Source organism: Osmerus mordax, chromosome 13, assembly GCF_038355195.1.
Source record: "Osmerus mordax isolate fOsmMor3 chromosome 13, fOsmMor3.pri, whole genome shotgun sequence".
In the NCBI taxonomy this organism is placed as follows: domain Eukaryota; kingdom Metazoa; phylum Chordata; class Actinopteri; order Osmeriformes; family Osmeridae; genus Osmerus; species Osmerus mordax.
The window spans coordinates 10,760,502-10,776,147 of record NC_090062.1 but is presented as its reverse complement, the minus strand read 5'-3'; the positions used below and the strand labels follow the sequence as shown (position 1 = coordinate 10,776,147).

The 15,646-nt window shown below is 47.0% G+C and overlaps 2 protein-coding genes across 2 annotated transcripts; both read left to right on the top strand.

Annotated features, from left to right (window-relative positions):
- On the top strand, positions 1–9,154 carry bean1 (brain expressed, associated with NEDD4, 1). The gene is made up of 4 exons (XM_067249444.1): positions 1–40; positions 6,798–6,998; positions 7,222–7,363; positions 8,788–9,154. Exons 1-4 carry the CDS (start codon positions 16–18, stop codon positions 9,152–9,154), a joined length of 735 nt encoding a protein of 244 aa, XP_067105545.1. The 5' UTR covers positions 1–15.
- Positions 9,155–13,558: 4,404 nt separating this feature from the next.
- On the top strand, positions 13,559–15,603 carry si:ch211-189a15.5 (uncharacterized). Its single transcript, XM_067248494.1, has 2 exons — positions 13,559–13,578; positions 13,772–15,603. The coding sequence occupies exon 2, from the start codon at positions 13,912–13,914 to the stop codon at positions 15,112–15,114; it is 1,203 nt and encodes a 400-aa protein (XP_067104595.1). The 5' UTR covers positions 13,559–13,578; positions 13,772–13,911; the 3' UTR covers positions 15,115–15,603.
- The last annotated feature ends 43 nt before the right edge of the window (positions 15,604–15,646 follow it).

Genomic DNA, 15,646 nt, shown 5'->3' with positions numbered 1-15,646 from the left:
AGACAAAGGGAGTACATGCTAATGAAATTGATCTGCTCAGGTAAGACAAGACATCAACATTTTCTTGTTTACTGTGTTGTTTATTGTGTTGTTAAGAAGTTTTAAATTTGTTGGATTTTTTCCCCTTTAAACAGTGAATGTGGTGTTCTTGAATGTGATGTTTCTACTGCTGTGTTGCCAGTTTTGACTGCTGTGTTTATGTAAGATATTTATAACTGATTCAAACAGCCAACCCTTTTTTAGCTTTATTCCAATAAATGGTATTGCATAAGTATTGCATAAGTAACTGCCCACATATGAAATCAAAAGTACTGTAAAAGTTCTATAAAGGGGCATTGTGGACACCTCACAGATTCAACAGTGAAGGGGTTGTTGTTGGTAAACACAGCAATTTACCTGGGGGGTATTTCAGAAAGAAGGTTATGCAACATAACCGGTTAAGTTAACCCACCAGCTGATTCACAATTTTGCAGCAACATTTCCAGTAGGTTGCTGCAACATACCCCCCTGGATGGCTAGGTGAGCCAGGTACTTTCTCCCCTGAGGCAGTCTAACCAGGTTTAGACCCTCTAATGAGAGCTATGAATGGAACAGAGGTGGAAACACTTCTGTGTCCCTCTGCTAACACAAAAAGACATCCTCAGCCTCAGGTGTGACCTGGCCATATCTGTCCCATCTCCATGGTGGATAACGGATCTTATTGGTTAAGTGGTGGAGCGAAGCAGCCCTAGTCTGAACAGCTTGCCCCCAGACACAGAGCTAGTTCTAACCCATATAAATGCAGTCTAAAATTTCTCGAAACTGTTTGCCAAAGCAGAACATTGTCACCCGTAACAAACACCGATGGAAACGGGTTATGGCAGTCGCGATGGAACCCGAGGGAGTACACATGGTCCCTGGCATTCTCCCCAGGCTCTGTCACAGATCAGAATGCTGCGTGCAGAGAGGCGTGGTCGCCGGCATCACCCCAGAGCTCAGACCTGTTGACCAAGGTCCCTTATACGAGCTCCTGTGTCTCCCAACTGTGTCAGGCTCATGTTAAAAGGCTGCTGTTCAAATCTATAGCGGCTGAAGTCTGTGTAGAGGCTGTGTGCTCCGTTAGCTACAAAGGTGTCTCTGAGTATCACTAGGTTCACATAATCATACTCGGCCATGTCAGCCTCTCATCTATAATTCACCAGCCCTCCTTCTCCTCCACACCTGAAATGTCACCAGCACCCCAGGCTGTAGACAGCTTGTCATTTGACACACACACACAGACACACACACACACACACAGAGACATAGACATTCACTCAGAAATCAACAGCATTAAGCAGTGTGCCACACAGCTGTGAATAGTGTGCATGGAGACCCAGTGTATATGATCTGCAACCCAGCTCTGCTGGACGAGTGGGGACGCTGCTTTGTGTTGTTGGCCGAGACAGCTGTCTCTGTGTGAGGAGCAGATAGCTGTGTGAGAGGCAGCTTGTTCTGTGTTAGAGGCAGCTAGCGAACTTAGAGGCAACTAACTGTATGAGAGGCAGTTAGCTGTGTTAGAGGCTGCTAGATGTGTGTGAGAGGAAGCTAGCTGTGTAAGAGGCAGATAACTGTGTGAGAGGCAGTTAGTTATGTAAGAGGCAGTTAGCTGTAGAAGAGGCAGTTAGCTATGTGAGAGGCAGCTATCTGTGTGTGAGAGACAGTTAACGAGCATCTCCCCTGTTGCCTCAGGACACATACCTTTCTGTCTCCCCATGCACGCCAATGACAGATCTCGTTTAACAAATTCCATTCTTCTCCTATTCATGCTAATTATCAATCATGTGGTGCAATAAGTTGCTTCATTATGAGCATCCTATCCTTCATTATTTCTAAAATTCTGATGGATAGACTGATGTACAGTACTGATACACTGAGCTATTATACTGAAAAGGCTGGAGATGCTGGAGATCTTGCTTTCATATTAGTTGTTACCCTGTATACCCTGGTGTACTTTTGTAGTTTACCCTGGAGCGCCATAGAAGCTGGCCCATAGTAGAGGCTGGTCTGTGGGACTTCTCTGTAAAGATTGGTGTGTAGTAGAGGCTGGTGCCCCACCCTCAAAACCCCCTACCAGGAAAGCTGCTAAGCTTATTAATAATAGAGGCAGGAACGGTGAGAGGTCGGCTAATTGGCTGCTGTGTTTCCATGGTGTCACTTCTTTTCTCCTCACACACCCCCCCCCCCCTCCAACACCTGGGCTCGTCCCTGGTGTTCACCCTCACCAGAAGGTAATCTTCCATGGGTTTACCCAAAACCCCAAACACATTCCACTGTTCATGTCATGATTGTGGAGAGGTAATAAAGGTGGGAGAAGAGATCTCTGGTGTTTACTTTGTCAACACATGTTTCATTGGTAACTCACTATCACACCGTGCCATTATCCGGCATCACATTATCAAGTTTAACACATTACGATGAAAGCATCACATTGCTTAATACCTAAACTGTCAAAAAAACTTAGCATTTTACATCAACACATCTGTAAGCACGTCACATAACCTGCCCGTGGTGAGTCTAGCTTTCCCTCCCTTTAAGCAGCTTTCAGCCCTACCACTGTCCTTGCATCTCTAGGCGTGATTGTTCTTCTCTGAACAGATGAGATCCTGGGCCAGAATCCCACCTCGGGAGTGGCTCTGTTCCGGCCCAGTGCCCAGGATCCATCAGCAGCCCATTACCGGGATCCCTTCATCCCTCACACACAAACCCATATTTGTATGCGTTATGAAAATGTCAGAAAAATTCATATTTCAGTTCAGCCCCCCTTCCCCTGCCCACCCCCATATGACCATCTATATGCATATCAGGTGTGTGTGTACCCAGTAGGGGGTAGTGGGCGGGGGGTGCTTCAGTCTGTGTTTGTGTGTAGAGGGGGGGGGGGGGGGGTGGGGGTTGTAGAAAGCCTGTGTGTGTATAGGGGGTGATGTTTGTATCAAGGGGGGATGTGTGTAAAGAGGTGTGTAGAGAGAGATATGTGTAGGAAGGTGTGTGTGTGTGTACATGTGTGTGTGCGCCAGTGAGAAGCCTTCCCAATGAGAGCCATTGCAGGAGGGCAGATCACAGCAGCAGATGTCGGGTGAATCTCATCCAGCCTGCTGGAGACAGAGAGCTGTTTGCTTAGCAATTAGCGACCAAGGCTTTTTAATAGGATCTATTAATTGCCATGGCAAACTGCTGTGGAGCGGGGGGGGGGGGGGGGGGGGTGATGAAGGCAGGGGACAGGGAGGTAGATTGGAGAAGGGAGAATGACCTTGACAAGTCCCTTCGTTCAAATCAAGAAGATATGGTTGCATAACACAGAATGTGATGTGCTGTTTATTTGAGTCTGTTGCTTCCTATGTCTGTCAGATACAGCCTGCTCTAACAACCTGGTTTTAACAAACTGGTCGTCCAGACCTCAGATGATGTGTGGCAACATGCCCCCAGCATGCCATTTTCATGTAATGTTCTTCCTGGTTGTCAAGACTCCGGTACCCCCCCTCCTATTGAGGAACTGCCTCAGAGGTGAGGTTGCCGTGGCAGAGCTCAGTAGGGGGCCTGATCACACAAAAAAATTATTCATTCTGCCCTAAGGCTCTCAGCAAGCCAATCAACGCCACCTCTTCACATGGAACAAACCAATCACAGCTCATTTCCGGCCTGCCATCAACAAGACCTCCAGGGGAAGTTCAGACATGTTTAATATCCGTATGGTTAGGTCCAGATGGGCAATCATCCCCAGCCCAGAGCAGCGGATCAGGGGCTCAGGCCTGGACTAGTAACTGATCTCTGGATGATGGTCTGTCCAGGCCAGTAAATCATCTCTCCATTATGATGTTGACAGGGGGATTTTACACTCTGTCCTGCAGCCTTGCTGTCGTCCTGGCTGGAGCGAACGGTGTGTCCACATCACACTGCAGCCAGACAGAGCAGCAGAGGAGACCTGCTGCATCTCCAATGTGAGGCCTGGTGGTGGGTGTGCAGTAGGAGCTGGCTTTGGCATCGCCGGCTATAAACATGCCGGCTATAAACATCCGTGATGGTATGACATCATCTGTTGACCACAGCAAAGCAAGAGGCTGTCAGTGAAATATGGGACAGCAGCATAATAATGATAATCATAATGGGTGCTCCAGGAGGAGCTAGGCCCGCATGCAGACAGGCAGATTACAGGCTGGCTGACCCACTTGTTCTTCCCCAACACAGAGGGTGACCCACATCCACTCCCCTCCTTCATACAGGCACTGGTCCTGTTTCTAGTGCCACAGTAGAGTGCTGTAGAAGAGGAGTTAGTAGTAACCATGGGAACACTATTCAAGTAGGGTTCTCCTCTTTCCAAACCCCCCCCCCCCCCACTACTCCTTTCCCCATTTCTCTTCCTTGCCCCGCTCCTTCTCCATCTCTTCCCCCCTCCTCCCTTCTTCTCCCATCTTTCTCTCCACATTCTGCTCTTTTTTCCCCCAGTCCTCTGCCTCTCCGCCGCTCGGCCGCTTATTGGCCCTGACTGGCTAGTGGCGACCTCAGCCTCAGCTGCAGGATCAGACATGACGTTTGTTCAATATAGGAAGCTGCTTCACACACCGCGCCGGACGCTGTACAGGCAACACTCCCTTAGAAACAAGACTGACTTGTCTGAATGAGAGAGGAAGGACTGTTCTCTGGGCCTCTAATAGGGACAGACAGCTGCCACAGCAGCTCCCGTCCCCGGGACAGAGGGGTTGGTCCCAGGACTCCCTAACACTCCACTGAGCCATCGAATACAGGACAGGCTCAGGACATGCCAGAGTGGTTTGTATCTGAGATCGATTCCTGCTCGGCCAAGCACACTCTGACTTACATTAACAGAATGGATTGTGAGGAAGGCATTTATGTGTTTCCGTCGCAAGGCCTGTCTCTCTGTCCATCATTTTGAGAAAGAGAGAGAGAGATAGTGCGTAGCATTGGACAGTGAGCACCAGGGAAGGAATGTGGGCTAATTATTATGGTATATCTGTGGCAGCGATAAGTGGAATGACTCCTGTGGGAAAAAGAGAGAGAAGAAGGTGGGTGGGTGAATAGAATGAGACGCTGGAGAGCGTATTATTGCGGTATTGATAGGTTTTTGTAGCAGTGTTGATGTGGAGATGGACTCCAGAGGAAGGTGCTCTGTTCTGACAGAGGGAGACTGAGAAGCCACAAGCCAGTGCTGTCAGATCTAGCTCTGGAACACGGACATCATGATGACAACCACAGCACAAATTGAGAGGAGAGAGAGGTAGAGACAGGGTGAGGGAAAGGGGGAGGTGAATCGAGGTGGAGAGAGGAGTGGTTACGAGACGTTAAAGAGAGGAGTGAGGAGACCAAAAAAGAAGAAAAAAAGATGAAGGGAAAAAGGCATGGGGAGACTGAGAAAGAGGAGACTGAGAGAAAGAAGATGAAGAGAGATGAAGAGAAAATGAGGAAAAGATGAAAAGACAGAGATGGAGAGAAAGAAAGAAAGAAAGGAGGAGGCTGAGCTCTGCAGAGGACAGGACTTAGACTGATGAAGGGTGCACTGTTGCGTAACCATGACGCCCTGGCCCTGCGGGATTCCAGGAGGCAGACAGAGGCTCCAGCTGCTCTTAGAAAGAGGTCCCCGCAAGGACAGGGCAAGGGTTAGGGCTAGGTCTGCAGTTAAGGCTAGGTTTGGGACAGGGCAGTGGCTAGGACCTGTGCTAGACGGGTTGAGGTTAGGTCCTACACGTGTGTGGGTGTGTTGTCCTACACGTGTGTGTGTGTGTTGTCCTACACGTGTGTATGTGTGTGTGAACCTTAAACAGCTGGGGGACCAGGGGCATGCATGCTTCACTGGTTGCAGCTCTGGACCAGATCCTCCAAGGGCTGCCAGATCCTCATGTGTGTGTGTGTGTGTGTGCGTGTGTGTGCATATGTTTGTGTGTGTATGTGTGTGTATGGGTTGTTTGTTTTATGTAAGTTGTACTCCATTGAAAAAGAAAACCATGTGCAACCAGGTGTGGCTCAGTGACAAAGAGCAAAAAAAAAAGAAATACTTTAAACTGTGTGTGTGTGTACTCTTGTATCAGCAGTATTTATGAGTGGAGATTTAATGGATGTTTGCCCAGGCCTGTGATGTCTGTTCTGTGTTAAGTGTTAAGTGTGATATGCGGTGAGTATATTAAGTGTGGTGTTATGTTCCGTAAGAGTATAAATTGTGTGATATGCTTAATTTAGACTTGTCTTGAATTAAACATATACATGGCTGTACAATTTTTCTCTTGGCACACCCCCCACCACACTGTACCCCCCCTCCCCCCAAACACTTAGGATTACAAAATAAACAGTAATTATCTTCAACCCAAATATGCTGTTTCCTCGATTGTGAGTGGGAGGGTCCACTCCTGTGCTGAATGGTGACTGATTTGACTAATCATTTAGGCCACCGCCTCTCATGAATAAACAGATCAGACTGACACCTACTCATGAATAAACAGATTAGGCCACCACCCACTCCTATATAAACAGATTAGACTTCACGACAGTCATGACAGAGTTAAGACGACAAATGATATGTTATCTCTGCCCCTCCTTATTAAATCTGCACTTTCTCTCTTTCTCTTCCTGTCTCGTTGTTGTTGTTGAGTGTCTGCCTGTGTGTTTGTGTGTTAGTACCTTCGGTAGTAAATAGTAAATGAATAGCTGATCTTCCACACAGGATTGCAATGCACACCTTTTCCCAGGCTTGAATACATTCTAAAGAAAACATTTGACCAAAGCCATCCATCCACCACTGTTCACCCCCTTCCACTCCCCCAACCCCTTAGTGAGCGCCAACCAGAGCAGCCCAGCCCATGACTACCCAGACTGCCGTGTGGGTGGCGGGGAGGCCAGTCTGCTGGTGTCTCCTCTGGTGGTGGCGGGCATCGTCATCGGCCTGGTCCTTCTCCTATCCTGTGTCACCATCATTGTGGGCAGCCTGCGTAAGGACAGCCGTCTGCACAACCCACACCTGCGTGCCAGCTATGGTAAGGGGTTAACTCTACCTAACTTGACGTCAGCAGCAAGCCAGTTGTGATTAGTCATGTAAGTTAACTCAATAACTTCATCCGTCTGTCTCGTCTGTCTCCATCCCACGTTTCCCTCATTTCCCTCATCATTCTCCCCCCCCCCCATATCTCCCTACCCCTGTCTCCCTGCCCCGTCTCTCTCCCTCGTCTTTCTTCCTGTCTCCCCCTCCTGTCTCCACAGCCCCTGACGGTCTCTCCTACGGGGGCTCTCTTGGGGACCTGAGGTCCACCTGCATGGATGAGTTTCCTCCTGCCTTCGACTTTGACTCCTACACAGAGAGCCTGTCTCAGAGCCACACCCTGTACCCTGACTCTCCTCCTCAGTAATGATCCCTGCGTCACCGGCTTCCACTGCCTCTCATCATCATTTCCTATATAACTCCATCATCTTATCTTTTATGACCAGCTCACATGGAATGATGTGCCCCTCCCTGCCGCTAGCCCAGTTAGTCTCTCCCCGCACACACCAAGGAAGGCTAGGAGGGATCCTGATCATGGTCTATTACTGTGGACCGGCGATGTATGTGTGTGTGTGTGTGTGTGTGTTCGTGGTGCCTCAGTGTGCAAGGCAAGCCTGTGTTGCCACAACTACAGATGGTGTAGGGAGGCTGAACGCTCACCTGTGGAGCCTGTCAACACTTGTGCTTCCGCTCAGGGTACTGCAGAGCTGGGCGCATACCAGAATACACACACGCACACACTCAAACCTGACACATGCACACATTCAAACACACATAAACATGGAACGGACCTGACATTCACACACCAAATAGGATGGCCTTGAACACACAGACCTGATGCCTTAGGTCCTATGCCACGGACAGTGCTGTCATTTCTCCAGACCTCCTGATCATCACAGAGGACAGGTCCTCTCAGTCTCCTACAACACACACACCTAATACAAACACTCAAACTCTATGTTAATCCCTCTCTTCTACAACACACATACACACACTCATTATGTCTCTCTCACCTACCACACATACACACTCTCTCATTATGCCTCTCTCTCCTACAACACACTCTCATTAAGCCTCTCTTTCCTACAACACACACTCCCATAAAGTGGAAGTAAGACCATTGTTTAAAGCCAGGGTTGCAGGACTGTTGTGATGGAACAGGACCCTGTAATGAAGATTTAGACAGCAATCCCAGCTTTAGTGTCCCAGAGGGAGTCATCGTTCTTGCAATAAGCTATTAGGAAGCAACACCTAGGTTCCCAGAATCCTAGGGGGAGGTTGTTATAACAGGAGTGTGTGTGCGCGCGTGTGTGTGTGCGCGCGCGCATGTTTGTGTGTGATTTAGTGAGAGAATGATTGAGGTGCTTTTGTGCACAAAATAGAAAGTGTGTGTGTACATTTCCTAGAATCCTAGGGTGGCTCACATGAGTATGTGTGTGCGTCTGCATGCAGGAGGGGTGTGTGTGTGTACGTGTGTTTACCTGAGAGGTGCAAAACACCTCATTTTAGTCAGGTGGGGTTCCTAGCTTTGTGTAATCCCTTGAAGCCAGGGGCCCTCAGGCACAAAGGCAGGCCCCTCAGGGTTAGAAGGCTTGTTTGACACCACAGTTCTCTTCCACACTTACAATCCCACATAGAAGACACACAAACACTATATTTGTGTACAATATTCCAATAAACAAAGAGGAAACATGGTGACAAAACCAAAGCAACAGCAAATAATGCATTGTATTGATAGGGAGCAGTAAACCCAATAACCACCTTTTCAAACATCTGCTCTGTTCCAGCTATGAGGAGTGTGTGGGGCCCGGAGCCACACAGATCTATGTTCCCACAGATGATCCCCCTCCCTACTCACTGACGGACCCCTGTCAGCAGGACCAGGAGACCCCCTACAGAAGCCTGGAGACATCTGCTTCAGCTTCCTGGTTAGCTCCCAGCACTGCCTCACATTACCCAATCAGACTTCAGGATCTCAGGCGGCAGCCAATCACCTCCATCTCCCTTTCAACCCTCCCCCAAGAGGATGCACCCCCTTACGAGGCAGTGGTGCATGAACAGAACCAACCCCTTCCCTTGATGCCACTGGACGTGCTCAAATACCAATCAGAAAACAGCCTCCCGCCTCAACCAGATCAGCACAGGATTCTGTAAAAGTAGGGCTGTGGAAATCTTACTGTAAAACCAGAACTGGGCCTATAGAACTCTTCCTATAGAACTGGACTTGGGTCTGTAAAACTCTTCCTAAAGAACTGGAACAGGGACTGTAGAACTCTTCCTACATAAACTGGAGCTGCGTGTGTAAAACCAGACGCCCCCCCCCCCCCCCCCCCCCCCCCCCCGCCACAATCCCTGCTCTCCATATTAGGATGGTGCTGCTGTCTCCCAGCAGAGCCTCCTGCTGCTTGCAGCAGCCTGGCCTCCACTCTACTGCCTGATTCACACAGACCCTACCTCTGGGATAAGTGTCCTCATCCCAAGATGTCCGCCGCATCATCCCTTTAACCCTGGCTCACCGCACCGCCATGGAAACGTAGGCTTTCCTTGTCACTGGTGCATTGTGGGGGTTTTAGTAGAATGTTTCCTTTCTAAGAATGAAGATGCTTGTAGGAAGTGTCCCTCTTACTGTTGACATAGAGTTAACACACAGATACTGTAGAATGTTCCGTTAGCGCCTTCCTAAATCTCACATTCCATTCCAACACATCCTGTTCCAACAGACTGATCTTTCCCACATTCAATAACATTACAGCTCTGTATGTAGCAGGTCTTTAAGACTCCTTTGATTAATGGCAGTACGTCCATGTTGTTTGTTCAATAGTGAGTTTAGGTTTTGCACTATTGCATGAAAGGTCTTCCTTTCTGCACTGTAGACTTGCATGGTCCCTGAGTGTGCACTATTGGCACTGCCCTCTACTGTGGAGCAGGGCTTTTTTAGACACAGACTGTTCTGGCTCCACCTCCCATGACCTCATGCTCATACAGTACAATACCTTACCCAGATACCTGGAGACATGCTTTAGACACGTGTTAGACATTGCTTTTCCCATGTCGTAGGACTGGACTCAGACGTCAGCTTAGCAGGCTAATGCAGACAAACACATGTGCTGTGGTGACTTGTCCTCCCTCCTTCCTCTTCTGTTGCTTTCTATCAGCCCTCCATGATGAGGTTAATCACTGTGAGCACCATCAGTTTGGTAGTTTACTTTTGTAGTTTACAATCATAGTTTGGTTATTTAGACAGCTTGCTTCAATGATTAACTATGGACCAACTATGGACTCAAGTCATAGTTCACCATGGTAATTTACTATGGAAGTTTCCTGTTCAGAAAGTCAACATTAACTATTGTAGTTTGGATTCTCACATTTCGCTATGGTAGTTTACTATGGTAGTTTGCTATGGTTTGCTTACTACTATAATTTACTGCAATGGTTAATTATAGTGGTAGCTAACTACTACTCTATTATAGTTCACTATAATAGTCAATGGACCCCAAACATAATTCTTTATGGTAGTTTTCTATGGTAGTTTCTTACCACATTAGTTTAATGCAGTAGTTTACTATGGATGCAATACTTGACCATGTCCTCATGAATCCATTGCCATAATGGAGATATGTTCTGGATTGTTAAGGATATGTTTTGGATAGTTTAGTGCAAGGCCATCAAGGCAGCATTCCTGAAGCTCAACAGCCATGTATCACCACCAAGTCCTCACTTATTATCAGCACAAATATACAGTATGTTATTACAGTTGATGTTGTTTTAAGTATGATAACTTTGACACATCCATTGAACAAAGTAATCCCCTTTAGATAACACCTCCAGCCCAGTTACATGGTGCAGTGTTAATATGCTGGGAAAACAAGTATATGCTTCAGAATGTTTAACTTGGAGTATGTGAAGTCATGTTTGTAATACAAATACTACACAGCACTGGGCTTGGTGAACAGTAGCCAAATGCAAACCATTATTACTGTCACATCCTCCATCAGTATGGGCCTGACTCATCATGGTCTTTTCAAAGTTGCACTTCTTTTTCCTTTATATTAGTCTAAAAAAAAAAGTATCTTATGTGGCTCAGCTGTTGATGTTTCAACAACTTTTCGTCTCCTAAAGATGTTGGGGACCCGCCTGTCGAGCACCATGACTGTTAGAATGCCTAACATCGTAGCCATAGAAATGTAATGCAATGAATTAAAGTATAAGAGATTTTCTTTCTAAAATACTGTATCTTACTGTTCTAAGTGGGTTCTAAATGTGTTGTGGTCTGTTAGTCTGTTATTATAACTGTCCTGTCTCCTAAGTGTGCGAAACTGAAACGAAAGACCTCACAATTGTTAGATAACAAGTGTAATGTTTTGCCAAGTGTTCGTTTGTTGAATGTTGGTGTTAGTTTACGAGGTGTACGAGGTAGCCTGGCTGTTTCTTTCCTGGCTGTTTTTTTCTAACTTAGCTGGGGTTTTGGGGGGATGAGTAGAGGGAGGTGAGTAGAGGGATTACGGTTCTATTACATAGCACAACACACAAGTTCTTGTCGATCTTCAGTGTCACTCTGCTCTCCACTGAACACTGGGAGAATGTTCACTTGCTGTATGTAGCATATGCTCATCCTAATCCACACTGTATGTGTTGGTGAAGCAGCACCCCGGAAGCAAATCTTTCATGTGGATTATTAAGATAACTATACAGTACTGTATGCACAGAAAACTGCAGCCTTGACAAGTCAGAATAATATGTTCCTCTGCCCCTTGGCAGTGAAAGATGGTAGACTGTGTGTTGTACTTGGTGTAGAGGAAGGGTGCGGTATAGACTGCTTCTATAAAACCTGCTGTGTCCCCATGACGGCAGCTCTGCCCCACCGCAAGCTTGGCTGCTCTAACAAGAACACCAGAGGTCTCCATCCCTTTTCCTGGACAACTACTGTTTCATCCTGTAGGTTTTCCCTCCAGCCCCCCTTGTATCTAACATGAATCAGCTTGTCATCCAGCTAATTATCAGTTTCTTGTGTGCAAAATTTGGATTGGAAAATATCACACAAACAGGAGCATGGTTGGAGGAAAAATGTACAGGATGGTAGCTCTCCCAGTTAGAGTGGTTAAAAACACACACACTGCTAGACTGTATCCTGTCATCCTGGCTGGTGGTAGGCTTAGCGTTTTTGTGACAACTGTGGAACAAGACTTTCGTTGTGGTTTTACTCTCCCTCCATCCTGTGTGACAATCATTCTTGTTTCATTAGTCACAGTTGTCAATGGTTACTTGGGCTACGTCTTAGAATGTTTATGTATAATTTCTCTAATTAGAGGGAAGTAAATAAAGATCCCTTCTCTGACTTGAGTCTGAAGTGTGGATGTTTTGGCTTGCAGGAGTGAACTGAAAGTCTGCTGAGATTAAAAAATAAAAGACCTTTTCATACTTTGTGTTTCTTCCTAGAAAAGAGCTCTGCAGAACCAGAAGACTTTTTTGTAAGATAGTGAGTAATATGATGACTTAATCCTAGTTATTCGTGTTATCTCAAACTGTGCAGGACCACTAATTAGTGACTACGGTTTCAAGTAGCCTACTAATAACTGATGGTAATGAGACCATTTAGCCTAAACCCAGAATTTAAAATTCCTTCATATTAATAAATGAGCTTTATTAATTATGCCTTTTGCAAACGAGGGTTATACTACAAAGTTGATAAAGACCTTATTTTTTTTATTTGACTAAATCTTCAAAATATGAATACTTCTTTAGGCCTGAGACAGATCTACGGTGGCCCTGTACAGATCTGATCTTTGAAGACGATTGCGCCATCTACTGGTACTGTCAAACAAGGCTACCTTTTGTGCAATAGCGCCAGTAAGGAAACATAAACTATACGTAATACAAGTTTAGTCGGTCAAAATGCAGAATGGCTTGATGTTGCTCCACAATGACCAAAAACCAGGAAGGCAAAGCATATCTATGTCTGGGTATTTTTATGATTTTCCTTAAATTCTTATTCAGCTTTTTCTCCTCTCACTTATTTTTTAAGGTGTGTGCTGTGTGTGTAAGTAACGTCCCACTTCACGTAACGTTAGCCTACGTGATAAAATATGGGCTAATCAGATGTATCCTGACTAGTGTTTACGACTGTGTCATTTTGTTTCCGCCTCGTCTCTCTTCATGACAAACCTACCTCGCGTGTCCCGTTGGCACTTACTAAATGTACTTCCTCGTTTCATTTCTAAAACCAAACACGGCTTGTATTTCTTCAGAAAACCATGACGAACAGAGGTCCTGACCAAACGCCAGATGACCGTCACATTTTCTTTGAAGAATATCAAGAATACTACATACTAACTGGTAGCCCGGAAGTGTGTAAAGAGACTCCGGTTACCGAGAAAGCTGTGCGCTTCTTGTCAGATTCGGATCCCGCGGGAAGGTTTCGTACAGTAGACTTCTATCACATAGCGTCAGAATGTTCAAAAATAGGCTCCAGAGATTGTCGGAGTGTACTTGCTGCACTCATCAAAGCTACAGAAATGTTGGAGGTGCTTTGTGTCAATCTGTTTCTCTACCCATGGAAGAAAGAAATAAAGAGCCTCAAGGTAAAATAAAATGCAAATTCTTAGTTAACCTGTGTATACAGTACCTTACATGTGTGTGATGGTAGATGGAATGTATAAGGGAAAGTTCCAGTATTGTTTTGTCGCTAACTAAACATATTCTCATAATATTACAACATAATATTACATCTTTCTTGTCAGACTTACACAGGTGCGTTTGTCTACTGTCTCAAAGCTGTGTTGCCACTCAGCATCACTCAAGCCATCCTGGCTACAGTGGGTTATCAGCCCCAGTCTGACACACAGTATGTGCTGGCTGACTCTGTAGACCCTGAGAAGGTCATCCAAGTCGGCTTTGACCTATTCCTGGCCAGGATGGAGTGTGAGCACCTGCTGCAGGTCATGGGTCAAAGTCCACAACCTGAGTGCCTTGAGATCCTGCGCAGGAGAGGCACGTCTCCCAGCATCACAGGCCCCGAGGAACCAGTATCAGGGAGGGCTGAGAGGGAGAAACAAGAGAATGAGGAGGAGGTCGTGGAGGGAGAGCTCTGTACTGGGTGCCCTTTGGTGGCTCCTGGTCCACAGGAGAACGAAGAGAACCAGATGAACTCACCAGGGCGGCCTGAGGTGGGCCTTCCCCTGGAGGCTGCCTCTAAGCCCCCCACACAAAGCCCCTCCCCAGGCCTCAGACCCTCCAGTACAGCTTTGAATGAAGACCGGTTCCACCTGGAGATGCAGTGCAACTACCCAGACCTGGCCATTAGACAGAAGCGCATCTTCAGTAAAATTCCAAGGCCTCCAGCGGCGCAGAGCATCCGAGAGAAGCAGCAGGCTGATGAGCCTGGCAGAGCTACGTCTGGCTTGGCCAGTCACCTGGTTGGGCCCCAGTACACCTTACACACTGCAGCAGCCGAAAGCCCTCCTACGCAGCCTCTCAGTCAGAACACCCTGCCCAGACCCACTCCGCAATGGGATTTAAGGAGCAGAGGTGAACAGGAGGGCCCTGAGAAGCAGGGTGGGCTTGAGGCTGGGTCTGAGGCTAAGACTGAGGCCTGGACTGAGGCTGGTGAGGAGGAGGAGGAGGAGGAAGTCAGACTGCTAGCGGAGCGGATGGGCCAGATGTATGTCTGTAAGGAGAACCTGGGATATCCCATAGAGGAGACTGGAACCCCTGATCCTCACCCTGACAAAGGCTCCAATAGGAGCCCGGCCCCGCCCATACTTTGCCATCCCTCCCTGGTGCCTGTCTGTCATATCCCAGGGTGCAACAGCTGTGGAGGGGGCATGGACAACCTCAGAGAGCCGCCTCACTCTGTGTACGTCCCAGCCTGTCACCTGGAGCTGTGTGACCCCAGCCAGAACCAGAGTCGGGCAACAAAGAGCCTCAGGGTGCAGATGGAGTATTCTGCAGTTGTAGGCCCCAGGGCGCAGCTGCAGCCTGCTATGGAAGGGCCCAGCGTGGAGGTGCAGCACCAGGCAGTGGTGGGCCCCAGAGTGCAGCAGCACAGGAGCCCCACACAGCAGCCTGAAGATGACTTGCTGCAAACTTATGTTATGGTGGAACATGACAAGAAGTGATGTTATCAAAAATCCTATTTTCAAGAACTCTCTTATGTGGTTCAGTGTTTAAAAGTGATACAATGTTCATTTACTTGACATTGTGTCCAAGTAAATGTGCTCAGTATCTCAGGTTGCAAAGATATTTTCTTTTAGATTATTCTCAGGTAACAATATTTACTTGAATCCCCTTGAAATAATGTATATATTGAGGATGTTTTAGTCCATTGCTTTGTTTGTTCTTTGAGGAAATAAGATCATTGGTGCCAAAGGGGATTTCCTATTAAGGTGTGACTCAGAGGGAGCCTTTCAGAAGAGAATCCTATGACAATACAGCACTAACAGCACCTACTCAGACCATAAAAGGTATTGACAAGTTATACAATTGTGTACAGATCAACCATGAATTTCAGACATCAACTGTTGCTGTAATGTTCATTATGACTGATGCACAGATCATTGAATAAAACCAAAATGCTTGCTTGTCCTCAGATGTGCTTGTCTCATTCAAATGGCTTGAAGTGTTTGGACTTCTTTCAAGTAAAGTACAGTT

Bases quoted from the DNA above. Each gene is read 5' to 3' on its own strand.
- si:ch211-189a15.5 (XM_067248494.1), top strand. From the start codon at position 13,912: ATGGAGTGTGAGCACCTGCTGCAGGTCATGGGTCAAAGTCCACAACCT.
- bean1 (XM_067249444.1), top strand. From the start codon at position 16: ATGCTAATGAAATTGATCTGCTCAG. The intron at 6,999-7,221 runs GTAAGGGGTTAA...CTGTCTCCACAG, and splicing joins ACACCTGCGTGCCAGCTATG to CCCCTGACGGTCTCTCCTAC. The intron at 7,364-8,787 runs GTAATGATCCCT...GCTCTGTTCCAG, and splicing joins TACCCTGACTCTCCTCCTCA to CTATGAGGAGTGTGTGGGGC.